The sequence below is a fragment of the Trypanosoma cruzi genome, genomic scaffold, assembly GCF_000209065.1.
Source record: "Trypanosoma cruzi strain CL Brener 1047053516251 genomic scaffold, whole genome shotgun sequence".
Lineage (NCBI taxonomy): Eukaryota > Euglenozoa > Kinetoplastea > Trypanosomatida > Trypanosomatidae > Trypanosoma > Trypanosoma cruzi.
The window spans coordinates 18,246-42,041 of record NW_001849254.1 but is presented as its reverse complement, the minus strand read 5'-3'; the positions used below and the strand labels follow the sequence as shown (position 1 = coordinate 42,041).

The window sequence follows — 23,796 nt, the reverse complement described above, 5'->3', positions numbered from 1 at the left end:
AACGAGATTCCGACTGAAGGAAATTTATGAAAGAAATCAGGTGCTTCTGCGTGTTCGCTTGTGTGTGTGTGTGTATTATGTATGGGAAGAAGAACAGCGGAAGATTACACGCATGGGCTCATGGACACTCAAAGGATGGGCAGCAAAGGGAGGGACATCATGAATTTTGTGAAGAAATCTTCGGAATAAACGTGGGACTCTGCGAGAGTGGCGTGCGTACATACATTTATGTACTTCATGAATTCTTTCCGTTCATTTCTTCTTCTGCGTGCCACTTTTGTTGTTCCTTCTATCATGTAGGGTGCTGTTGGCATGTGTAATTGCCGGCACGATTACACACACGCACACATCCGTCATGGACGATGTAAGATACGGAAAGAATATGATCTCCAACGTTTTTCTTTTATATATATATATATGTTTTCCTTACACTGTTGTTACGGCCGTTTTATTGCTTTTCATGCTTAATTTGCCTTTGCCCTTTCCTTCACGAAATATATATATTTTTGTTGACAACTTTTGGTGCGGCTTTCCATCTGCTTTCCGCCACTCCTTTCACGCACACGCACACGCACACACAGGGGTGTGCCAATACACGTGGGACAAGGCACATTTGATTAAATCAGGCTGGGATTATTTTTTAGGGGCTTAGGGGGACGCAGAAGGAGGAGTTCAGCGGCGGAAAGTAAAAAAGGAGAGTGTGGGATAGGGAAATAGTCGTAAATAAAAACATACATACAGTAATATAAGCCACGTAAATTAAAAAAAAAAATAGAATGGCTGCGCTTGTGCACCTGCCAGACCAATTCGTCACACTGCCCTTCCGACGTGGAAAAGACGAAGTGCCGGATTGGGAATTGTGTCTTAAATTCATCAGCGTGAATCACTCAAGCAACAACACAAGTGCCGTTGAGGCGACGTTGAAGCGGATGAATACCCTTCACAAAACAATCGTGCAGACTTTTCGCACAGATACCAAAGCCCCACCAACTGAAACGTTCATTGAGCATACATTAAAGCCATATTGTCAGCTTGTGGCGATGGCGCAGGCGCATCTTCCGTTGCATGGGGCGCAAGTGCATAAGAACATGACTTTTGTGTGGCGGGATAGTTTTGATGATAATCAGAAGAACGAATCAATGAATGGCAATCTTGAATTGATTAGTTGCATCTATAACCTCGCCGCATCCTGGGCATACGTTGGGGCACATCAAGCGCAGACCGGGACGGTGGGAGATGTAAAGAGTGCCTTCAAGAGTTTTCAGAATGCGGCAGGGTACTATGAAATGGTGGAAAATCTTCTGAAGCGACTTCCACCAGAGCATATCAAGGGCGACTTAACGTCGGAAGCACTGAATTTGCTTCGTCGAATGTGTCTTGTGATGGCGCATCATTCCGCGTACCTGAAGGCAGAAAATGACATGAAGGGAAATCATTCCATGCTGGCCAAAATTGCGCGGGAAGGTGGAAGGCAGTATGAGGAGGTGGCAAGTTCCATTAAATCAAGTGCGTGGTATACAGGGAGCAAACGGAATTCTTCAGTGGTACTTATTGAACAGTTGTTTTCAACGATGGGGACGGTGTTTTATGCGCGTTCTCATCTGCATCTTGCCACATCGATGGCCGATACAGAATGCATTGGCACCGCAATCGCACATTTTGAGAAGGCGAAGAGCTATTTGACGGACATACCAAAATTATCCACAAATGAGCTCCGCAACTGGATCAACGGCATCATTGCCAATGTAAACAAGGAGCATGAGAAGGCAATTGCAGCAAATGAGTCGGTATACTTTATGCGCGTGCCGAAGGAAGTGGAGGCACCGAGTGGTCTTCCTCGTCCTCTTGGAAAGGCCACAGAACACCCGGGTTTTACGACTTTCCAGTCAAAGCGTGGTGAAGACCCATTTTTTGGCATTGTTCCGGCGCATATTGCTTCCATCGCCTCAAAATGGCGTGAAAAGGAACGTAATCTCGTCTCTGTTTGTTATAAATCCTGCGTATCCACGCGTAATAAGCTCAACGAACGATGGCAAGCGCTTGGTGTGACAGCGATAATTGAGATTTTGTCGGGTGAATCCAAGAGCCGTGGACAAGTTCCAAGGCAGCTTCGTGAGAAGATTCAATCCCTTCACAAGAGTGATGAAGGCATGACAGTAAGTCTTGTGGAATCGTTGGTATCCAGTGTGAAAACATGTGAAGAACTTTGGGTTGCTGCCAGGGGGAAATTGGAGCAGGTGAATTCAGAACTGGAGGCGGAACGCAAGGAAGATGAGGCCTATGTGACTGCATATGGAGAGCGCATGTGGCGCAGCGTGCGTCGTCCTTCAAATGAAGTTGCAGAGTACATTTCTATTAGGGCAGCACTTCAGGAGCATGAGAAGGGGATTCAGCAATGGTTTGTGGATCCATTCACAAAGGCCAAAACGTTGCTGGAGGGAAGCCTCCGCAATCTTGCGCGACTGGACTGGCCAATGGCAGACTTGGATGCCCTTATGCCGTTTGTGGAAACAAAAGAGGCCCGAAAACAGAGTGAAAGGGTTCTTGAGCAATTGGAGGTGCTTAAGAATTTGACTAAACGTAAACGTACAACAGAAGAAACGCAGGACCTTCGACTGCGAGAATTGAATGAACTTATTGAGTCAGATGATGTGACGTTTGGTCTTTCAGCTGTAGAGGCTAGTCAGCGCAGTGCTGTCTTGGATGGGGCGGCCCAAAAAATCAGTGATGCCATCGAGCGTGCCAATGAGACAATGAGAGAGGAAGAACAAATCATGGCAGAGGTGGAGCAGGTTGTGAACAGTATTGGTGTTCTTCAGAGCTCAGATCCCATGGTGGCGGAAGTACAGAAGGTGTGTAATGGATTGGAGAACGCCTGCTCTGTTTACACGGACCTCCGTCAGGAGTTTAGGGACATCATGCGATACGCGTCCTCCATGTTGGACGGGCTGGAGTCTACCCTTTCCAGTGCCAGGTCCCTCACGGTGTGTCGCAAGTTGGAGGCGGAAAGTCTACGGGCGACGCTCGACGCACAAATTGCGCAAAAGATTTCGGAGATGCAACAAAGTAAAGAAAGCATGGATGCCATTAATGAGTCACGGCGGCGTCAAGATGAACTCCGTGGTCAGATTGCATTACTCGAACAGCAACAACAACAGTCTGAACCACAACGAGCGGAACGCATGGCGGAAATATTGCGTCGGCAGCGCGAAATGGCGGCAGCCTTTGACGCTCCTCCATCTGCACCACCATCGGATTCTGCGGGTGTGGACGCACCGCCCAGCTACGATTCGGTCATGGGTGGACCCCGTTATTCACCACCTCCACCTCCGTATTATAATCCCTTGTAAGCCCAATGCGGTGACACAAATCTATATTTTTATATCTATATGCCTCGCGACGTATTTATGTATTTATTTATTATTAGTGCTTGTTGACGGGTATACGGGGAAGGTTTTTTGAGCGCAGACGAAAGAAAAAAATATATGTTGTTAATGGGTATATTTGTTGGGGAGACGTGCCAACTGTTTTATTTCTACATGCGTGGTTACCTACCTTCCTGCTTTTTTTTTTTTGTTTTTTGTTTTGAGGGTGCGGACTGTTGTAAATATCATTGAGGACCTCTTCATCTGCCTCGTTTTTTCTTGTTGTTGTTGATGGTGGTGGTGTTGGGGGTAATGTACTTATGTGCCATGTATTGTTCTCTTCATCAGCTTCTGTTGCTTTCAGCTTGCGTCCACTACTTCCAACTCCCGGTACGTACCGGCATCCGCAACTCAACACAAACGTGCCAAAAGGAACTGTAAAGAGAAGGGGATGGAGAAGTCCTGCCGTTAGAAAGGAAAAAAAGAAGCGCTTTCATTTTTCGCACAAGACACGGGGTTTGGAGCCCAACACACACGCACCATGGCGCTTGACTTTGATAGAACAGCCATGAAGCGGCAGGTGGATGAACCCACATCCTTCGCAATGGTGTCGAATGAGGAAACTGCGTTTCTCCGTGAAAATTGGGTGTGACCGGCGCCATACTAAAATGATTGGTGCTGGCATTTGCGAAGTCTGTTTTTTTTCTATGAGAATGACCCCACATTCGGAAGTAATTTAAAAAGTTTCTTGGATTGAAGCAGCGACTTTACCCTGGCATTATCCAAGGAAAACGGTTTTTTTTTTTTTTTTTTTTTTTTACATTTGGGCATATTGGAGGCTTTCCTCAACCTCTAGAGGCCGTGTCGTGGTATTTAATGGACGTGTTAGTCCAAATTGAGAGCAAAACGCCAGGTCAGAGTCCTGGACACTGAAGACATGGACAAGAAACCCGAATTGATCTGTCCAACGCAGTTGCACGGCCTGTACCCTATTCCGGGTGCGTATGGCTGCTGCTTTTGTGACGTTGTTTACAAGGCATTGTATAGGCCATGGCAATGGACGCATTTGTAACTGTGGATCTATATCGCTGGAGAAGGGTCTTTGTTGTGAACTGGTGCGGTCGGAGACTGTCGTTGTTTCATTGCAGATTGGCGTTCTAGCAACATCGATAGTTACCGCTGAACAATGCGATGCTTCTTGGAATCATGGGTGCTTGAACCGATGGTGTGTTGCCAGAGCATCCTTGAAAAAAGACAGGACTTTAAATGGAGAGTAAAGAAAAGGTGTAGATGGTGGAGTTTTGGTTTGTACGTGATGCGATGCCGATTGTTTTTATTTTATTCTTAATTATTTTTGTCTGACGCGTGTGTTTTTTCTCCAAAGAAACCGCCTCAGGTATCCACTTCTCGGGGCCATTGAGAGGTTTCACCCCTGCCTTGGCTTCCGTGTCTATTATTTCGTTGCAGAGAGCGCTACCGCATTTAAACACAAATCGTAAGCAAATCCGAGCTTTTCTGCGTTGGGAATCCAATTTGAATCCCTCATCATTATCGGGCGTTTCTTTGAGGGGGACCGCCATAAGTTTGGACCAGAAAAAAAACCCAAAGGAGCGGTACCCGGCGGATCTGCACCCTTTCCTTATTTTACGAGAGACGGCGAATTATTCATGCCCTCAAGAAGAAGCAATGCATTCTATGCAAAATCTGCGGTGCGAGATGGGAGGAGTTTCCGCTTGGGTCCCAACCAAGTGAAGGTTATTCTTTATATATATATATATGTATATATATATATTACTGCTGGGGCAGACTTGACTCTCGGGGTGGTCGAGTCATCTATCCGTGCCTCGTGATGGTGTCAAGAGAGGGTATTCTTTTCACTGTCCTTCTTTCCTTATTCTCTCCTTGAATAGAATGAGACAATGTGGAGTTGAGCATATGCCGTGTGAACCATTGCTTAAGCGACCACCATCAACAGATCGGGGTGGAAATAAAGCAGCGGGCTCAAATGATTTCTCACAAAGTAAAGCGATGGGGATGATACTGTGTGAGCGCAGCGTAGTGACCCTTATTTCGTGTCTTAAAAAAGGAGAAGAGGAGATGTCGCGGGAGCATACGATAGCGTTGGAAGACGTTGCCTCCATCACAATAAGACCGGAAAGGGAAGAGACCTTAAGTATGGGAATATGTGAAGGGGAACGCTCACGACACGAACTCCAAGCAATGCCTGTAGATATTTCAAGGAGCAGCCTACATACACGGTCCGCGCATCCGTTTTCTGTTGTTTTGTTGAAGATGCAAGACGGCGATGAGATTGAAATTAGTGGAGTGTCCAGTGCGGATGCTGCGTTACTACTAGACAACCTGCAAACTGGATGGCAGAGGCAAACTGCTGAAAAGGTGTTGGATGAGAAGAAGAAAGACGAGGGCCCTCTGTCTCCCCTAAACAAATATATTGCGTCAAAGCGTCCTGTGACTGGATTATCGTATAAAAAGTCAACACACTCTCCGGAACTTCGGCAATACGATACTGCCCATGAGAGGTCTGTTGAAAGGGCTTCATCGATTTTATGCCGACGAAACAAGTTTCTTGATTTGATGCGTCAAGGCACCAAAAAAGGTGAGTGTAATGTATCTTCTGTCGTACCTGCCAAGGAATTTCAGGGGAACACGATTTTGCTCTTGACAGGCATGAGGAACTTAACTGAGCAGACGGGAAATATTTCTCTCAGTAGAGATGATTCCATGGCCATAGGGAAGCTGCTCAAAAATGAATCGGCGTGCCCTCCGCTCACTTATCTGGACCCCTTGCATCCAGGCATTTTGCACCATCTACACGATCCCCTGCAAACATCCAGCGTTCCAGACACCAATAACAGAGGTGTTAATTGTGACTATAGTAAGGATAGTGTTGTTGCTGCTGCTGTTGCTGATGAAGCGGGTCCCGGGAGGCGAGAGGCGTATTTGCTTAGAAAACTGAAGGAAAAGACATGCGATCTTGAAAGGACCAGAACAGAACTTCGTGTCTTACAGGAGGCCGTGGAGCGTGAGAGCGAGCAAAAAAATCAACAAGAAGAAGTATTGTTGGGAAATTTTAGGCACTTGACACCGGCCCAACGCGTCCTCCTGAACTTTGACATGTTGCTGGAACCTGAAGTGACACTAGACGATTTCCAAAAAGACGGAACGGCCAAATCAAGGGAGTGGAAATTGCGGTTAAATCGACGATGTTCATCCACCTTTATAAATCAGTTGCGTGAACGCTCCTTTACTCCCAAGGATGCTATATCAGAGCCAAAAACTTTCCTTCCCTCGAAAAATGAGGCCGGAACATACGCCTCTTGTGAAAATGGGTATACCGAAAAGAGAGCCGAAGGACGAGTGTCTTCACTGTTGCCATCCCCCGGATTGAGGTCCGCAGTTCCATTAACTTCGAAGTCGTCCGTAAATGGAGACCACGCTGTGCATGAAGCTATTGTTGAAACGCCACCGTCTCCATCGGCTTTGAGATCTGGAGATGTCGTCCAAGTGCGGTTTCCTCCAGCTGGTATTTCGTCCGCACAGCCATCACCATCCCACAGAGCGTCACCTGCGAACGACGTGGCCGTTTCTCAACCGTTATTGCAAGCAACATTACCGCCACCACCGCCGCCACCTCGGAAATTGCCTCCTCCTCCTCCGCCACCGTGAATGGGATAGACAATTAATTGGATAAAGCTCCAAGGTGAGTTATTTAGCTCCAATTATTATGGGGGAGTATTGGAAGACGCTTTTTTTTTTATTGATATTTCAACCCTCTTACTTTTTTTGTCTATTCATGATTTTATTATTGTTTTTTTTTTTTTTTGTTGTTGTTATTTAATTTCTCTTCCTTTGATTTACCCTGGCAAGGCGAATGCATACTGCAATAGGGAGCAATTGCTGTTGGGGAGGGGGGGAGAAGGATTGAGCTTTGTTGGTGAGACCCCAGCATGAATGCATGGTTTTTTAGGGTCATTTTGGATCGTGTCTCGTTTTCCTATTCTCAGGATGCAGGGGGAGATGTTCTACATAACGGCACGCTTCTGTTTCGCCTTCTGTTTGATGGCAAGTCAGTTGATCTTTCGTTGCCCTCAGCATCACGAAATGCAGAAAAAACTAAACCAATCTCTTTCAAATATCGTATTCAGGCTCCTTCATTGAAAGACCTTGCCGCAACGTTTAGTCAACGCAGTGTCTGCTTTCAAATCATCTGTCTTAACGCCGTCGAACAACAGACTGACATGGACGCCCATTCGAGTCACGGCTCACTGGTGGGAGTTGCTTCAATAGACCTGCTGTCCTTGGCAAGAAATGTCACCGCCCAATATGAGTTTCCACTGAGAGTTTCCGATGCGGGTTCTGAAAATAGAATATTGGGTAGAGTTTCCGTGTGCATTACTATGGATCAAATATGTGATTTTAGAATGCAGTTAAGCGAATTGCGTGCTTCCGGTCTTGAAAGCGGTGAGTACAAACTACGGTATGTGCTCTCCTCTAGTACCGTCGATATGCGTAGCGGGATGGTGCGATCGAAGTTGGGTTCTGTCACATGGAATAATGAAATACTACCAGAAGTATTTTTTCAAGGGACGTTGCAGGCATTGGCATCGCGTGAGTTTACGTTGTCAGTTCTCAAGTGTGGAGAAAACGGTAGGGAGACACCAATCTCACTGTTTACCCTCTCTCTTTTGAAAGTACAGACGAACTCGTATGAAAGTGTGAAGGAGATTCCTTTTCTTATCGAGGATGTCGACTCTCCAACGATCGTTTCAGGTGTGTTGCGGCTGAGTGGACCGCCAGTTTTTCAGCACTATATTCGATATGTGTCAAAACCCTCTCGACCCCAAAACAATGAAGAGATGAGAAACGAGTGCAAGGGGTCTCTTGAAGTTGCTGCGGTGGGGAAACCCCATGGTGTGGCCTCTTCAAATCCAATTTTAACGCCAGTCTCCGCATCCGTGGAAACAACAGCGGGCTCCACGGGCGGGGCAAATCCATCACTCCCTGATCTTTCGGATGTGCCGCCATTGTCACCATCGGCCCGGGCGGAGGATCAGACGTCCGTGCGCACTCCTTTGGAAGAAGCAATTGAGAATGAGAAGCCCAACTTGACCCACAGCAATAGTCATGCATCATCCAACGTCCTCTTTCATGGGACTTCTCCAATTCATGAGAGCGAAGTGAGAAGCTGCCCAAAGCCTTTGGTCGGCAGCACTCCGGCCACTGCGAGCACGCCAACAACAAATGAACAGGGAACAGGGGATTGGGGTGATTCGGTGTCCTCTTTTCCCCTGCGATCGGTCACAGGAGGGGATATTGAAGGGGTATGTGTGCCGTCGATTCAGGCTTCGAGCACAAAGGAGGATGATGGAATGGCAGAGGGAGAAAAGCATCGTGTGAATGCACTTTCTGCTGACACGTTGCAAGGGGAAAAACTGCAGCAAAAGGGGGTAGAAAGTCAAAAACTCATGTATCGCGAGCATCGTCTTCCGCAAGAATTAGATCGCTTGGATGAACGGATTGGAATTCTTCAGGATTGCTTGCAAAACGCATGCATTTTGGTCAAAAACAAGGAACACGACTCCACCGTGCAAATTGCCGATTTGGAGCAGAAGCTGTCAGAACTGGACGTGGCTGAGGCAGCCCTCACACGGCTCTGGGACCGCCTCCACGAGAGGTTTAGGCAATGTACCGAGCAATACCGCAAATCCGAACGTGAGTTCTATGCATCAATGAGGCGTCTTGAGGATTATGCTGACGTGCTGATAGATATCGATCGCAGAATATCCGCCGAGATTCATGAGGACGAGACGGAAATGCCTGCAGCCGAACGAACCGAAACGAGTTGCCGCCTACCGCACCCTCCGCGTGTACCAAAACCAACGCGGAGGTAGAAATTTGGGGGGAAAAAAGGATAGGACTGAGGTGCGTGCTTTCATTATACGGCAATGAAGCATGACAATAATAAAAGGCATGTAAATAATTGATGGAGGCTGGCCTTGGGTTTTCATGGCCACTTTTGACGTGGTGCGGATGCCTGTCCGGTTGGTGGGATGTTAGGGCTTTTAAAATCCATTGGACGCATTTTTTTTTTTCTTTTTTTTTTTTTTTGCGGATAAATGCTTCCATGTCCTCTTTATTTATCTCTAACAAAATTGAGGGGTAAAACGTTACATGCATGCCATGAAAAGAAGAAACAAAAAATAAGGGGCAATACAGGGAAAAGGAGAACACACACACAAAAAGAGGAAAAAAGAAGAAAAACATATACGAAATTCATTTGCAATTTTTTAAATGCCGTTATTTATTTATTATTATTATTTTTTTTCTTGTTTGTTCGTTTTATTTGTGTGTTTATTGTAAATTTATACATATATCCGGATTTATTTTTTTTTATTGTTTTTGCTTTTTTCTTCCTTTCGTAGTACAAAAATTTAAAATTTTATTTTTTTCATGCGGCACTTTCGGAACCAACGAGAAGTTCAGCAGCCCAATGCCACCGACGATGATAGTACATTAGCTGTGCCTATGGGCGAACTGCCAGCTGCCGTTTTACCGGATGCATCGCCTCCATTAGGACCCATGCTGCCAGAATCGGCTTGTGCGGTGAGCACTTCCGGTCCAGATTGCAGCAGTACGACGACACCATTAGGGGAGGGATCACCTTTTTTGCGATCAAGAGATGTTATTGCGCAGGCGAAAAGTGGTTTTGTAATTGCTTTTGAAAATGTGTCTTTGGAGGGACGAGCTTCTATTTTTCGGTCGCCCCGTTTGATTTTGCGAAATGTGTCTGGTTATTTTCTCGCTGGCTCTGTTGTTGTTGTATTGAGTGCCAACGAAATGTGCTCTCGCAAGTTGCTTGAGGTGTTGGCGGGTGTTGAAGAGCGAGCGTCTGGTTCAGTTATGGCTAATGAACTTCCGGTTGTATCGACTGCTTTTCGTAGGCGAGTTGCCTTTATCACGTCTACTGGGGTGTGTTTAAGAGATGCCACAGTACGTCGCAACCTTCTTTTCTCGGTGCGTATGCGTGTGGAAACTTTGGAAGAGGATCGTATTGTAAAGGAAGTTGCTAAAGCAGTGCATCTTGACCAGTTGCTCGATGTTAAGACAGAGAAACTAAGTCCTTCACAGCTTTATCAGCTTACTTTGGGCATGGAACTTGTGCGCAATCCGATGTTGTTAGCTTTGGATATGCCAATGAGAAGTCTTTCTTCTGGTGAACTCCATGGTTTTGTCTCCGTGTTGCGGGGTTTATCTGGGAGTAGCGGGCGAGTTATTGTCGTGTCAGCGACGGAGATTCATCGTGCACTCTTTGATATTGCCGACAATATTTTGCTGCTTGGAGCAAAAGGACACCTTCTGTACTCCGGCCCAAAGGCGGGGGTGGAGGAATTCCTGCGGGAGCAAAGTTGTGTTCAAAGTATGGGCGATGAATCCCTTGGGGAACTGTTAGTGGCACTCGATGAAAAAGGGGATTCACCTCGTGTAGCGGACATATTTAAAAGCAGCGCAGTTTACCGTCGAATTCAACGTCAGGTTGAAGACCACCGGAAAAGCATTGCTTTGAACGGCTTTGACCCTGTCCTGCATGCTGCTGCGCCCTCACCAAATTATTTTCTTCAATGGTACCTGCTGACTGCTCACACATGCCGGCGCGCCACCATTGAGCACCGGAGCTTTCTTGTTTCATGGATTACTCTCTTTCTTTTATTTTTTCTTATGGCCTCCCTGATAGCGGGATCAGGAAGCGATCAAAATGCCATGCAAAACAAAAGAGGGGTTGTCTTTTTTCTTGTGTCATGTTCAATGCAGGTGAATACAATTTTAATTGACACGGAAGTGAGGGAGTTTTTTTCAGCTGTACATCTTCGAAACAACAATTACTTTGACACCTTACAATACTTTACGGCTACCGTGCTTCGTCTTGTTCTTACTCGGGCTATTTTTGCAATCATTGCAGCTTGTTGCACTGCTTTCATATTAACATCATCCCTTTCTCTGGCATTGACAATGGGCCTCACGAGTCTTGCTCATGCCTCTCTGACATTGTTGTTGGTTTATTGGCACCCTTTTGAGCAGGATCTGTGGCTTTTTCAGAATATATATTACGTGTATTGTATCATATTGAGCGGTTTTCTTATATGTCTTCCGACGGTGCCACGAATATTTCCGGCCCTGTCGTTGCTACGCTATGGTTATGGCGGTGTGGTCGCATCGGAACTACGCGGCAACCCGTATTCGTGTGACACCAAAGCGAACCGTTCCTACTGCTACACGGGGGATCAGTACCTGGTGATGGAGGGATTTGCCCATGACAGCTGGGGGAAATCGTCTTTGGTTCTTTTCATCATTTCTCTTGTGTTACTTGCACTCGTTGCCGTGAGTATGAATATTGTATGGGTTCCACACACACACTGAAGTGGATCGGTGTGAGGAGAAAAGTGAAAGAATGAAGGAAACACATAAATACGCCTCAAAGAGCGAAACACCCGTGTATGAGCCCTGAAGCAGAGTGTATTGGGATTTACTGCTTATGAATATTCTCACATATTTTTTGCCATTTAGTTGTTGTTGTTTTCTGTGTCTTTGTCTTTCTCCCTCTCTCTACGTGTATGTGTGTGCATGTCTGTTGTATGATGAATGAGTTGTCCGGAGATCAAGGAAGCGCATTATGGGCGATCATGAGCTGTCCGAGTCGGAGAAGGCGATTGAGCGCTACAAGGTGAAAAAACTCATCCAGATGCTTGAGTCCGCGCGTGGCATGGGTACCAGTGTTATCAGTATTTACATGACGCCGAAGGAGCAGGTCTCTGGTATGGTCACAAAGTTAAATAATGAGTACGGCACCGCGTCGAATATTAAGTCCCACACCAACAAACTGAGTGTTCAAAGTGCCATCACTGCCTCCCTTGGGCGCTTGAAGCAGTACAATCGTCTCCCACCGAACGGGCTTCTTCTTTATTGTGGTACCGTTCTCACAGCCGATAACAAGGAAAAGAAGCTCACGCTGGACATTGAGCCATTTAAGCCCGTTAGTCGCAGTTTGTACCTCTGTGACAATAAGTTTCACACAGAGGAGTTACACCGCATGTTGGAATCAGATGAGAAATTTGGCTTCATTGTAGTGGACGGTAGCGGTACGACATACGCGACTCTCTGCGGGAGCGTCAAGGAGAAACTCGGTTCTTTCACGGTGGAGCTACCAAAAAAACATGGTCGAGGTGGTCAGAGTAAAAACCGTTTTGCTCGTATTCGTATGGAACGCCGTCACAACTACTTGCGCAAAGTGGCAGAGGGGGCCACGCAGTACTTCATCACGAACGACCGTCCGAATGTCGTGGGCCTTGTGTTGGCAGGTTCTGCAGAGTTTAAGGAGGTGCTATACCAGTCCGATCTCTTTGACCCGCGCCTCAAGGCCGTGGTGTTGAAAGTGGTGGATGTAGCTCATCCCGGCGACGTTGGTTTAAATCAAGCCATAGATCTTGCCGCCGATGCTCTCACGGGCGTAAAACTTGTGCAGGAGAAAAAGCTGCTGCAGAGCTTTTTTGATCAGATTGCCTGTGACACACAGATGTATTGCTTTGGGGTGAACGACACCATGAAGTGTCTAGAGGCGGGTGCGGTCGAGACGCTCATTGTGTATGAGGATCTGGAGATGAGCCGGTACACAATAGTCAAGAATCGTGGGACACCAGAAGAGGAGGTCACCATCCGCATCATGACAGATGCCAACGCGGCGAAGGAGAACATCCACGCACATGAAGCAGGAAAGACACAAAACGAGATTGAGGAGGAGAATTTTGTGGACTGGCTTGCGACAAACTACCAGAAATTTGGATGCACCCTGGAACTTGTTACAAACCGTAGCCAGGAGGGGACGCAGTTTGTTCGCGGATTCGGCGGTATTGGCGGTATTCTCCGGTACAAACTCGACCTGATGGCACTCCGGGACGTGGAGAAGAAGGATGACGACGATGAACGCATCGCCGCAAACAACGAAGACTACGACTTTGATGACGACTTCATGTGAGTTACCGATGAGTGAGGCGGCGTCACGGCAAGGGCGAGTTTAGAAAGAAGCGACACCGAAACCCAAAACGAGAAGAAGAGGGCGGCAGCCGCGACATGTGGAGCAAACAACGACAGAGAAAAGAAAAAGAAAAGAAGGGAGTGGGTTTCCGAAATAACAAGAACAATCGTAATAATACTGATAATAACTGATAATGAAAGAACCCACTTTGCTTCCCATATGCGTTTTATCCCCTTTCCCCACATAACGCCAATGTGGAGTTTGTTTGTTTTGGTCACTCTCTGGCGACCCCGTTTTTTGTGTGCACGCTTCTCAAGGGCTTGTGGTCGACACGACGCAACACGCGGCACAGAAGCCACAAGCGCTTTAATTCGTTGTGAGGAGAGTGAAGAAAGGCACATAAGTTGAGAAATGAAAAAAAATAAAGGAAACATGGAAATTTGACATTCACAAAGGGACGAGCAAATAATAATAATAAAAACAATAATAATAATAATAATAAACGGGAGCTAAGCTAAGGGAAAGAGGAAAAGTGAACCGAGAGGACAGAAGGCATTGGACATCATGGGTTATGAACGTTAGTGACACGCGGGAAGTAAACAGGCGAGAGAGAATGAGAATGAAGTAGACAATAGAGGGCCACTTTTATACAGCCATATTTGTGTTTGTTTGTTTGTTCCGCTGCAACTCTTTTGGACTCTTTCATGTTGTGCCATTAAGAAAAAACAAAAAAAATAATGTTTAAATGCTCCTCTTTATATAATTATTTTACTTTTATTTAACCATTTTTTATTTTTTTCATTTTTTAAAGGAGATGCAGAAAACATAAGAGGGGAGAATAACAGACAGGAATAGAAATTCAGAACCGCAAACACCATCCTGCCATCATGTTATTTCAGCGGTGGGGGGAGGGGTGCGTTAATCGGCGTGGGATAGAGCATGTCTAAATACCATTGCGTTGAAAGCGTCATTGAACCGCCGCTCCCTATGAAATTAGAAATGTACGTTTCCACGTACGAAACCGCCCGAAACACTCACTCCGATTGCTTGAGGGCGAGTGAGGCGGGGACACACAAAACCTCTTAGAACATCCTTTTACGTTTTGGCTTACATACACGAGGCATCTTCTGTTCTCTTTTCCGTACCACATCAACTGGTTCCGGTCCCACACATTTACAGAGGTGGGGTTAACTTCATGAGTATTGCAAGTCCCATAAAATATCCTTCCACATGCCTGCTGCTCTCGGCATTGCAAAATTCTTTTTTTATTCCTTTTGGATTTTTCGTATGAAACTACCGACATTCAACCGGCGCATACAGAAAATGGAACAAACCAACAACAAGGGAAAAGATTTTTTTACCCCATATTACCAAAGAGCAGACACCTAAATTATTTTGTTCTGTGCAGTGTGTACATATATGCAAATTAGTTGTTTTTTTTTTTTTTTGTGTGTGTGTGTGTTTGAATGCGCACATTTGATGGACTTGTATTTCTGTGTGTTTTCTCTTTTGCTTTTTTAGTCTTTTTTTTCTTTCTTTGAGTTGGGTGCTTTTTTTTGCTTTTTTGTTTTGTTTTAGAAATGTATGAACAGGATACGTGTTTTAGCGCTGCAAACACCCCGCTTTTTTCTCAGCTTTTTGGATCATCGTATGGCCCAGGGCGGAGGTCCTGTGAGAAGGAGTCATTTATTTTTCCGGAGACATGTGACGGTCCCTTTGACGGTGTTTGTCACGGTGAGACTGCACCACCGCTTCTTTCAAACATGAGAGCCTCGGAGGCCGTCGTGACTTCTGGCGGAGACGCGGTCACTGACGAGCCCCACGCCGCCCCCACCGTGAATGACGCTGCTTTCGTGGAGGAGGATGAGCCCCGCACACCCGGCAGACCGAAAGTGCCGTTTCGTCAGGTGATGCGGGAAATTGAGCGGCGGTTTCAAGAACAAATGGAGGTGCACCGTGGCCTTCGCGCGTCGATGCGGCAACTGGACCTGCTCCGCGAAGAGATTTCACTTTTTCAGACAGAACGACGTACAGCAGGTCTCGCATCGGCATTATATCAACAGTCGATGCTATTCATGGAGTCTGTTGGGGCTAACGTTACGTTAGCAGCACCGACACCACAGCAACCGGCCAAAAGCAACTCTGCTTCCATTGCCAGCCCACTACTGGAGAAAGTGCTGAAGTCATACACGGAGGAGTGCTCCAATAAAAAAGCACTTCGAGTTGAGGAAACTGTACCACCCAAATCAAAAATGATGAGAGGAACAATTTCAGTAGATGTGGTTCGTCCGACAGAGGAACCGCGGCCCTACAAGCGTGTATATTACGTTCCCCTAGTAAAACCCCTGGAAAGCGCACGTGGCGATGCCTCCTTAAGTGCCTCAGTCATCTCAAGTTTGGCAAATGCCGTCTATTCTACCGTGTCATATACGGAAGATTTTGAAAGCAGAGGTGGTGTTTCAACAGACTTACCCGTCGCCAACATTTCCAATAGCTCCAGCGTAGCAACGAGCAGCATGTCCATTAAAAACGACTCTAGTATGAAGAACTCTTCTTCCCAAAGTGTCAATGTGTCGACATCGATGGCTGAATCTTCTTTGATTGAAGAAGTAAATAGTGACATGCGTGGTCCAATCGGGGACGATATATCTCTATTGAGCACACTGCAAGAGTTCTACAACGCATGTGGCTCTGCTAATCGCCTCATGCAGGCACTTCTCGGCCCGGATGGAGATATGCGGCAACTACGAATAAAAAATGAAGATGAGGCCACGTTGGAAATGAATTCTTTCACGAAGCCCAAGGACGACGATGAGCGTCGTGTATGGTTGTCGAGCTTGCGACGTGATATAGGCGACGTCCGGAAACTTCGTCGCTTTATTGACCAAATGAAACGGAACATGAGGTTTCTTGACTGTCAGCGCAAGGCGCAGGAAGCAAAGCAAAAACTTCTTGCCAAGGCACAGCGCATTGCAAAGGCCCACCAGCGAATGCGTCATGACAAGAGTACGCTATCGGACGTCATGAATGACATCATCGATCTCATGGAGAACGAAGCAGGGCGAAGCAGTGATAGAGATATGGTGGATGAAGTCTCTACGGCTGCAGCACTCAGCCGAAGTAGTATTGTTGACGATATGGTGGAAGACAATGTCGTAGGCATCGCAAACGGTTCTGACCTCATGGGTAATGAGGTATTTGACGAGCTGGATGATCAGGGAACATGGAGCGGTGGTAAACCCGACGACGATGAAGTGAGTATTCCTCAAGAGGTGGTTGGTGAATTGAGTTGGGCGACGGCGGAAAGTGATTATGCGAATGCTCTGGTTGGGGCAATTAACGTTGTTGACATGGTAGAGGACGACGTTCCACTACCAAGTGATGAGGGAGAGACAAGAGAAGTTGACGAGGAAATTCCACGGGCCTCATTGGAGGGCTCGAGCAGTGTGACGGAAGCTGTTGATGATGTTGCGGGGTCTTTTCTTGATGTTTCTACCAAGGAGCAGCAAAGAATTAGTTTGGCTTCGAAATCTTACGATGATGTTGTGACCGATTCCCCCTTCTCGGGTATTTCCAATTCGGAGGATGCGGATGTATCATCTGTGGTGCCAGCCTCTTCTGCCAGCTCATTCAGTGATTCGGTGAGTAAACAGAAAAAGGATGATTATGATAATGATGAAACGGATTCCGCCGAAAGCGCCCTTGATGCGTTGGAGCGTGACATGCAGGAGACGGAGCCACGCCGAGTGAGGGCGCTATTGTCAGTTTATCCACCTCTCTTTACTCCACTATACGCCACCGATGAGATGGACACAATGGCACCTGGCAGTTGTCAAGAGGTGCCAGCGCAAACGCCAAAGTGCGAAAATGCGGTTGCTGAGCAGCCCGTCGTGCATCCAACAGAGTGTGAGATGACGAGCGCGTATGCGGTGTCGCCCCTTGGTGATGAGACTTTGGAAGCAGCGATACAAGTGCCGCCCACCAATGTGCATTCTTCATATGCCGCCGATGATCTTTTGGCTCAGTTGGAGTGGAAGGAGCGTCAGTTGGCCCTGTTTCGGCAGTTAAGGCCAAAGACTGCATGGGAACAGGAGAGGGAAAAGGAAGGGATTGAGGAGAAAACAACAATGGCCACTCAAGCACCGACAGCTGTAGATGAGAAGGCAGACTACCACTGGGGTGTTCTAGAGACTCTCCTGCAGTGCCGGTTTACTTGTGCCGAAAATGAACCCCTTGATGATGATGATGATGATGTTATGTTGGATGAAAATGCCAATGAGAGTAGCTGGACCGATGCCTATAATGGCAATTTTGTCCAAACCAACTCTGATGCGGAACTCTCAGCGGATGTAGAATATTCTTCACAGGCTGTCTGAGAATGCTTGGATCATTGTGTTATTGACGGTGTTCTTATAAACGGCTTTTTTTTTTTTTTTGTTTTTGTTGTTTTTCACATTTTTTTATGAATACGGCAATCATAGACAATTTACGATTAATGCAAGCATACTTAAAACTTTAGTTGGCAAGTTTCCTGTGGTGTTTCCTTCACTTTGGGAGCGTGCGTTTGTGTGTGGATTTCCCCACCCATCGTTATGAATGGAACGTGCATACATGCCCCGTTTATCCATGTATTTATGGGTTAAATCCTCTTGGCATGATTCATTCACTTCATTTCTTTCTTTCCCCGACATAGTACAGAGACGAAAGGAAAAAGAAGCAAAAAGAAAAAGATCTTGTAAATCCCTTTATTCTCGTTGCCGCTTAAAATCTCACGAGGAACAGCTTGCTGAAACGGGGGAGGATGAACCGTGAGAAATGGAAGAAGCATCGTTCGGAGTTTTTGAATGACGATTGTGGGCAAAATGCCCTTCAACTTGCGGCGCGCGGAAGCACCATCATCGCGGAAATCCTACGTCTCTCGGAGCACATTCCACTGGAGTTCATACACCCCGAAGAGACGGAGTATGCCCCTCTCATCAGTGATTTTCGATACTTCAAGGCGCAGGATGGGTTTGAGAAACGCATTCAGGATTCCTATGAGCTGCTTCAGAAGGACGAGGTCCTTGCCACAACACACATGGAGCTTCTCGATCGGTTCTTTAAGCTTTTCCGTGGCGTCTACGGGTACGTGTTGGAGTTAAACCGATTTATAGAGGAGATAAGGGAGGGCATGTACATTTCTCAGACTCTGGAATCCATTTTGGTCAACCTCGATGGAAAACAACTTCTCTGTGAAATTCTGCACCTCTACGGTGTCATGTTGCTGCTGTTGGATTATAAAATTGGTGGCAAAACACGAGAAAATCTTCTTGTGAGTTACATTCGCTACAAGGGCGCCGGAGAGGCCAACATGGTTGAGGTGACTAACCTTTGCCGCGCAACGGGCTATGAGCCCGACCAGACATTACCCGAATGTTACCCCGTTGCTTACTTTAATCGTGTGCCTATTGACAAGGAAGTGGTTGGAATGATCTTGGGACGTATTCGCTCAGATGATATCTACCAGATGGCATACAACTATCCTGCACCAGAGCACCGGAGTGCGGCCTTAGCTCTGCAGGGTGCCGCGTTATATGTACTCCTATTTTTCCGTCCAGAGATACTACACAACGAAGGACCTGTCATGCGAGAGATTGTTGATAAACACTTTGCTGATAATTGGGTTATAAACTATTACATGGGATTTACAGTGGATCTCACAGTGGCATGGCGGAATTTTAGGGCGGCCAGCACAGCCATTAGTGGAACCGTTGCTATTGAGAACGTAACTTATCATCTTGAGCGAATGCAGAGTTGTATGAAGTCCCTCAATAATTCAATTGGAGAAGTTTTGAGAGAAGGTGTGCTGACTGAACAATATGTTCTGGACAACATTCACTCCTCGCTGCTGCCCCGTATCCGTGAGGCGAACGTTGTGCTGCGGTGGTTCATTCTCCATTCAACCCGCGGCCGGCCTGGCAGTCGTTACCTTGAGAAGTATCGAAGGAGTTACGAAATGATCATGGGCAGTGTTACGGAAGACGATATTATCACACTGTTACTACGCACGGCTCAGCTGGAGTTTACTCTCCGCGCTATGTTCACTACACTACTGAAACAAAAACGTTCCAAATGGGAGTCCTCGCGGGAGGAAGGGGCAACAAAAATGTCGAAACTGGCCACTTTTTTCTCAGGTGAGCATGTTCTTAGTGATAATGTGCGTGATTCACAGCTGGAGGCGTGGTTTTCCGAGATATCTGAACGCATTGAGGGTCTAGACTATACGGATAGCATTACAGCTAGTCGAAAAATTCAAAAATTAATTAAGGCACTTGAAAATGTGCAGGAGTTTCATCAGATTGATAGTAATCTGCAAGTCGTTCAGTTTGTGCAGGACACACAATTTCTCTTGCGTCAGATGATACGATACATTAATATTGAGAACAAGGTGCTCATCACCATCGCTACGGTGGGGGACTTATCGTATGCCTGGGAACGTGTATCGACACATGGTTATTTTGTGAATGCCATTCAAATGAAGATTAAACAACGACCAGATCTTGCTGTACAAATGCGTGCTGTGTTTGTAAAGCTGGCATCGATGCTGGAGCTGCCGTGCAATCGTATTGATCAGGGGGCGCAGAATGATGCTCGTCTTTTGGCGGCTCTTGAAACGACATCGGAGTATTACTCTGGTGACCTGGTGGCCTTTGCACGAGGTGTCCTTCATATCATTCCAACCTCCATCTTTGACGTCCTGCGAGAAATTATGGAGATTTTAACAAATGACCTCCGGGAATGCCCGACAAAACTTTTGCGGAAGGAGATGAAAAATGAGAGTCAGCTGGACATTCGGCGGAGACTCTCCGCTCACACGGCGGATATCGCCAAATATGCCAGCGGTATTCTTGCCATGGAAAGTACCCTTGTGGGCGTGATTCAGGTGGATTCGCATCAGCTTTTGGAGGATGGAATTCGAAAGGAACTTGTAAGACAAATCACACATGAGTTGCATCACTCGTTGCTTTTTGACGGAAATGATCCCATTTCGGCGAGTCTGTTTGATGAAGAACTTGCTCGCCTTGCAAGAAGGTTGAATGGCATCCGAGCATCCTTCGAGTACATTCAGGACTATGTCAACGTTCATGGACTTTGTATTTGGCTAGAAGAGTTTTCCCGCATTGTTCACTTTAATGTGGAAATGGAATGCAATGCCTTCATGCAAAAGAAGTTGTACCCCTGGAAATCCCAGTATCAATCTGACAGCATCCCTATTCCATATTTTTCACGGTCTAAGGAGAATTCCGCGTACAGTTTCCTTGGTAGAATATTGCAGCACCTTCTCATAATGACAGACCCAATGCGCTCTGTCTTCTTGTCAGCATATGGCTCATGGTACGCGCGAGATGGTCTTCAGGAGATCGTGGGGACACGCACCTTTACCAGCATTTGCGACGCCATTGGCTCCATGGGTCTTGGGGCACTGGATCGACTGATGTGTTTTGTTCTCGCTAAGGACTTGCAGCTGGCGTTAAAATCCATTCGCGCGGCGATAGAGCCGGTGGAGGAGGAGGTCGCAAAAATTGGCAGGGAGTTGTGTCCGGCCAGTGATACGCCGACAAATGGCACACAAATTTATTTGAAGTTGATGGGGGCTGTTGATGGAGGAAGTGGTGTTGGCGATAGTCACTTTGCGGAGCTGACGAAGATTTTGGTACGTGTTGGACGTATTCAACTCATGCGCACGATGATTGCGAGTGAACTTCGCTCCTTCTGCAAGTTAAACAGCGGATCCCTCTTTGCTGCATTGTCGACGGCAAATGAGGCGTTGTTGATGGACCTGCGTCATCATTACCACAACCCGGACTCCCACCCCATTCCCGACGAAGTTATAGCCGTCATCTCCCCATTTCTCGATTCTGTTGGCATTAGCGATGCCCTCTCCAAGGTGTACGTGACGTCAAAGCCCATACCTTCTCTTGTCTTCTACCTCCTTGCTCTGACGCTGCGCAACGTACCGAGGATGCGCTACGATGAGTCTATTGCCTCCATGGTGCCGAACCAACCGAAGGACTTGGTTGACCCTGAGGCGTTTGCCAAGGGCCTTTCACTCCTGTTGAAGCAATTCCACTCGGACCAGTTAGTGCTCCTTCTGAATCATTTATCGCAGGCGGTTCGAGTGTATGTGTGCGCCTTTGGGCAAAAGGGCTCTCGTCAGCAAGAGGATATTTTACCGACGGAGGCAGAGACTCTTACGCAGGTTATGCACACTTTGGCAGCGTCATCGGGGTTTTCCGCTATGGACTTTCACCGCACAGTTCCCGCCACTCTCTGTGGGACATTCCGTTTGTCTACACAAAGCAAAAAAAAGTAATATGCGACGTTGCCAAGATTAATTGGGCCATCAGTGCTATTTTCTTGCCGCGGCGGTTATTTTTTATTGTTGCTGTTTGTTTTATGTGAGTGCGTAAGTGGTTTTTTGTTACTATTCCTCTGTATTTCCCATCATTTTTGGCTATTGTATGAATGAATTGTTAGGTTCACCCCTTTTGTGGTCTAATGATGGAGGGAGTGAACGTGAACTCCTCTTGATGGCTTTTAAGAAAGAGGTGTTGCATAATTGCTGTATTGACGAATGATGTGCGCGAAATAAATGGCATCTGTAATTGTCTTTGAGTTTCCTTTAGCCCTTTTTTGCTTTTGCTACTCGTTGGGGTCGTTTAACCTGTGCACTGCCGGTGCAAATTGAGAGAAGTGCTAAGCGGGGTGGTCTGAGACGAGTTGACTTGTGAAATGGATGAAACAACGGAGTTAGAGGCAGAGGTGGAGGCGACGCGGCGAAAGCTGCGGGAGCTCGAGCGCCGGCTGAGCGAAAGGCGCCGCACTTTGCCTCTGCAAGCGACAAGTGAGAATGATCACATGAAAGATAAATACCCGAGTGACGTGTTGGCACCTTTTGTGTGCGCGGCGGCCTCGTTAACAAAGGCGGATGTGGAGCGTTTCTCGCGGCAGATGATGGTGGATGGCATTGGCGCGAGTGGCATGGAACGAATTCGTCGTGGTCGTGTTCTTCTCGTGGGTGCGGGTGGATTGGGTAGCACCATTGCACTTTTTCTTGCGGCCTCGGGGGTCGGTGAGCTGAGGATTGTCGATTTTGACGTGGTGGAGCTGAGCAATCTTCACCGCCAGGTCATACACGCAACAGATCGCATCGGGTGGAAAAAGGTGGACAGCGCGGCAAGTGCATGTCGTGCACTCAACCCGGACACGATGGTCTACCCACTGGATGTGGCATTTGATCCATTCAACGCGGAGGATCTCGTGCGAGACTGTGATTTGGTGGTGGATGGCACGGACAATGTTGCAGCGCGCTATTTAATAAATGACGCCGCCGTCCGACATGAGAAACCTGTTGTAAGTGGCAGTGCGATGCGATGGGATGGGCAGTTGTCTGTCTATGGGTATGACGGCGGTCCATGTCTTCGCTGCCTTTTTCCTGTTCCCCCGCCGCGAGAGGCAGTTGGCAGCTGCAATGACACGGGTGTCATGGGCCCGGTGCCTGGTTTCATTGGTTGTTTGCAGGCGATGGAAGTACTGAAAGTTTTGGCAAAGGCCGGGGATGTACTTTCAGGCCGTATGCTTATCTTTGATGGACTCCGCTTCCATATGCGAGTTGTGAATCTTCGTGGTCGACAAAAAACGTGTCTGGTGTGCGGTGATGCCTCGGATAAGAGTAGAGGACTGCACGAACTAGTAGCAGAGCGCCCCGAGTACATTGCGGTGTCATGTGTTTCTGGCTCTGCGTTGAGTGCACAACTTCTTCCCACAGAGGCACGCATCTCGCCAAAGGATGCCTTTGCATATCTTCAACACATAGGGCACTCTACGACAACGTGCATGATTTTGGATGTACGCTCAAAGGAACAGTACGAAATGGCTCACCTTCCTACGGCTGTCTTGCTGCCGCTGTTGCAGCTCAAAAAATGGCAGCTTGACGGTGTCCTTTGGAATGAATGGGAACGCTTTGTCAGCTGTCATATCGGCACCACGAATGATTGCGTGACTGTGTTTGTGGTCTGTCGCAGAGGGATAAAGTCGACCGAAGCCGTTAAAATTTTCTTGTCGACTGAACAGCGATGCGACACGTTGGATGATGGTCGCACCGACGCCACAAAGCCCTACACTTCAAGGCGGCGGTACCGTTTTATAAATATGGAAGGTGGACTTAACCGATACCACCACGATGTTGACAATAAATTTCCTTTTTATTAATAGTACATTTTTCTTGTGCTACGGGAAGTGAAGGAGTGAAATTTGCATGGGAATGTTTCCTTTTTGTGTGTGTTTGTGTGTGCGTCTGTGTGTGTTTCTGCGCCTGAGTGGGAATACCTTTTTTTGCCATTT

General features: G+C 47.1%; 8 protein-coding genes across 8 annotated transcripts, besides 23 other annotated features; all 8 read left to right on the top strand.

Annotated features, from left to right (window-relative positions):
* Positions 1-11,873: part of a sequence feature (heterozygous, Esmeraldo-like haplotype) that runs on past the window's edge.
* On the top strand, positions 777-3,350 carry Tc00.1047053506127.150 (hypothetical protein, conserved; the record flags this gene model as incomplete). Its single annotated transcript, XM_811105.1, has 1 exon — positions 777-3,350. The coding sequence occupies one exon, from the start codon at positions 777-779 to the stop codon at positions 3,348-3,350; it is 2,574 nt and encodes an 857-aa protein (XP_816198.1).
* Positions 4,161-4,184: a microsatellite.
* Positions 5,129-5,157: a microsatellite.
* On the top strand, positions 5,277-7,052 carry Tc00.1047053506127.140 (uncharacterized protein; the record flags this gene model as incomplete). Its single annotated transcript, XM_811104.1, has 1 exon — positions 5,277-7,052. The coding sequence occupies one exon, from the start codon at positions 5,277-5,279 to the stop codon at positions 7,050-7,052; it is 1,776 nt and encodes a 591-aa protein (XP_816197.1).
* Positions 7,133-7,222: a sequence feature (A-rich).
* On the top strand, positions 7,334-9,277 carry Tc00.1047053506127.130 (hypothetical protein, conserved; the record flags this gene model as incomplete). Its single annotated transcript, XM_811103.1, has 1 exon — positions 7,334-9,277. One exon carries the CDS (start codon positions 7,334-7,336, stop codon positions 9,275-9,277), a length of 1,944 nt encoding a protein of 647 aa, XP_816196.1.
* Positions 9,468-9,494: a microsatellite.
* Positions 9,687-9,803: a sequence feature (A-rich).
* Positions 9,812-9,835: a sequence feature (AT_rich).
* Tc00.1047053506127.120 (hypothetical protein, conserved) lies at positions 9,837-11,801 on the top strand (the record flags this gene model as incomplete). Its single annotated transcript, XM_811102.1, has 1 exon — positions 9,837-11,801. The coding sequence occupies one exon, from the start codon at positions 9,837-9,839 to the stop codon at positions 11,799-11,801; it is 1,965 nt and encodes a 654-aa protein (XP_816195.1).
* Positions 11,874-14,278: a sequence feature (areas merged during assembly that could not be assigned to a particular haplotype. This can correspond to areas where the two haplotypes were merged or to regions with more than two copies in the genome that were merged during assembly.).
* On the top strand, positions 12,055-13,413 carry Tc00.1047053506127.110 (eukaryotic peptide chain release factor subunit 1, putative; the record flags this gene model as incomplete). The annotated part of the gene is made up of 1 exon (XM_811101.1): positions 12,055-13,413. One exon carries the CDS (start codon positions 12,055-12,057, stop codon positions 13,411-13,413), a length of 1,359 nt encoding a protein of 452 aa, XP_816194.1.
* Positions 13,878-13,915: a microsatellite.
* Positions 14,168-14,223: a sequence feature (AT_rich).
* Positions 14,279-14,287: a sequence feature (areas merged during assembly that could not be assigned to a particular haplotype. This can correspond to areas where the two haplotypes were merged or to regions with more than two copies in the genome that were merged during assembly.).
* Positions 14,288-15,940: a sequence feature (areas merged during assembly that could not be assigned to a particular haplotype. This can correspond to areas where the two haplotypes were merged or to regions with more than two copies in the genome that were merged during assembly.).
* Positions 14,914-14,989: a sequence feature (A-rich).
* On the top strand, positions 14,994-17,789 carry Tc00.1047053506127.100 (hypothetical protein, conserved; the record flags this gene model as incomplete). The annotated part of the gene is made up of 1 exon (XM_811100.1): positions 14,994-17,789. One exon carries the CDS (start codon positions 14,994-14,996, stop codon positions 17,787-17,789), a length of 2,796 nt encoding a protein of 931 aa, XP_816193.1.
* Positions 15,941-16,540: a sequence feature (areas merged during assembly that could not be assigned to a particular haplotype. This can correspond to areas where the two haplotypes were merged or to regions with more than two copies in the genome that were merged during assembly.).
* Positions 16,541-19,026: a sequence feature (areas merged during assembly that could not be assigned to a particular haplotype. This can correspond to areas where the two haplotypes were merged or to regions with more than two copies in the genome that were merged during assembly.).
* Positions 17,648-17,667: a microsatellite.
* Positions 17,835-17,875: a sequence feature (A-rich).
* Tc00.1047053506127.90 (hypothetical protein, conserved) lies at positions 18,215-21,766 on the top strand (the record flags this gene model as incomplete). The annotated part of the gene is made up of 1 exon (XM_811099.1): positions 18,215-21,766. One exon carries the CDS (start codon positions 18,215-18,217, stop codon positions 21,764-21,766), a length of 3,552 nt encoding a protein of 1,183 aa, XP_816192.1.
* Positions 19,027-19,625: a sequence feature (areas merged during assembly that could not be assigned to a particular haplotype. This can correspond to areas where the two haplotypes were merged or to regions with more than two copies in the genome that were merged during assembly.).
* Positions 19,626-21,225: a sequence feature (areas merged during assembly that could not be assigned to a particular haplotype. This can correspond to areas where the two haplotypes were merged or to regions with more than two copies in the genome that were merged during assembly.).
* Positions 21,226-21,728: a sequence feature (areas merged during assembly that could not be assigned to a particular haplotype. This can correspond to areas where the two haplotypes were merged or to regions with more than two copies in the genome that were merged during assembly.).
* Positions 21,729-23,245: a sequence feature (areas merged during assembly that could not be assigned to a particular haplotype. This can correspond to areas where the two haplotypes were merged or to regions with more than two copies in the genome that were merged during assembly.).
* Positions 22,186-23,664, top strand: Tc00.1047053506127.80 (molybdopterin synthase sulphurylase-like protein, putative; the record flags this gene model as incomplete). The annotated part of the gene is made up of 1 exon (XM_811098.1): positions 22,186-23,664. One exon carries the CDS (start codon positions 22,186-22,188, stop codon positions 23,662-23,664), a length of 1,479 nt encoding a protein of 492 aa, XP_816191.1.
* Positions 23,246-23,796: part of a sequence feature (haploid, non-Esmeraldo-like haplotype) that runs on past the window's edge.
* Positions 23,729-23,759: a microsatellite.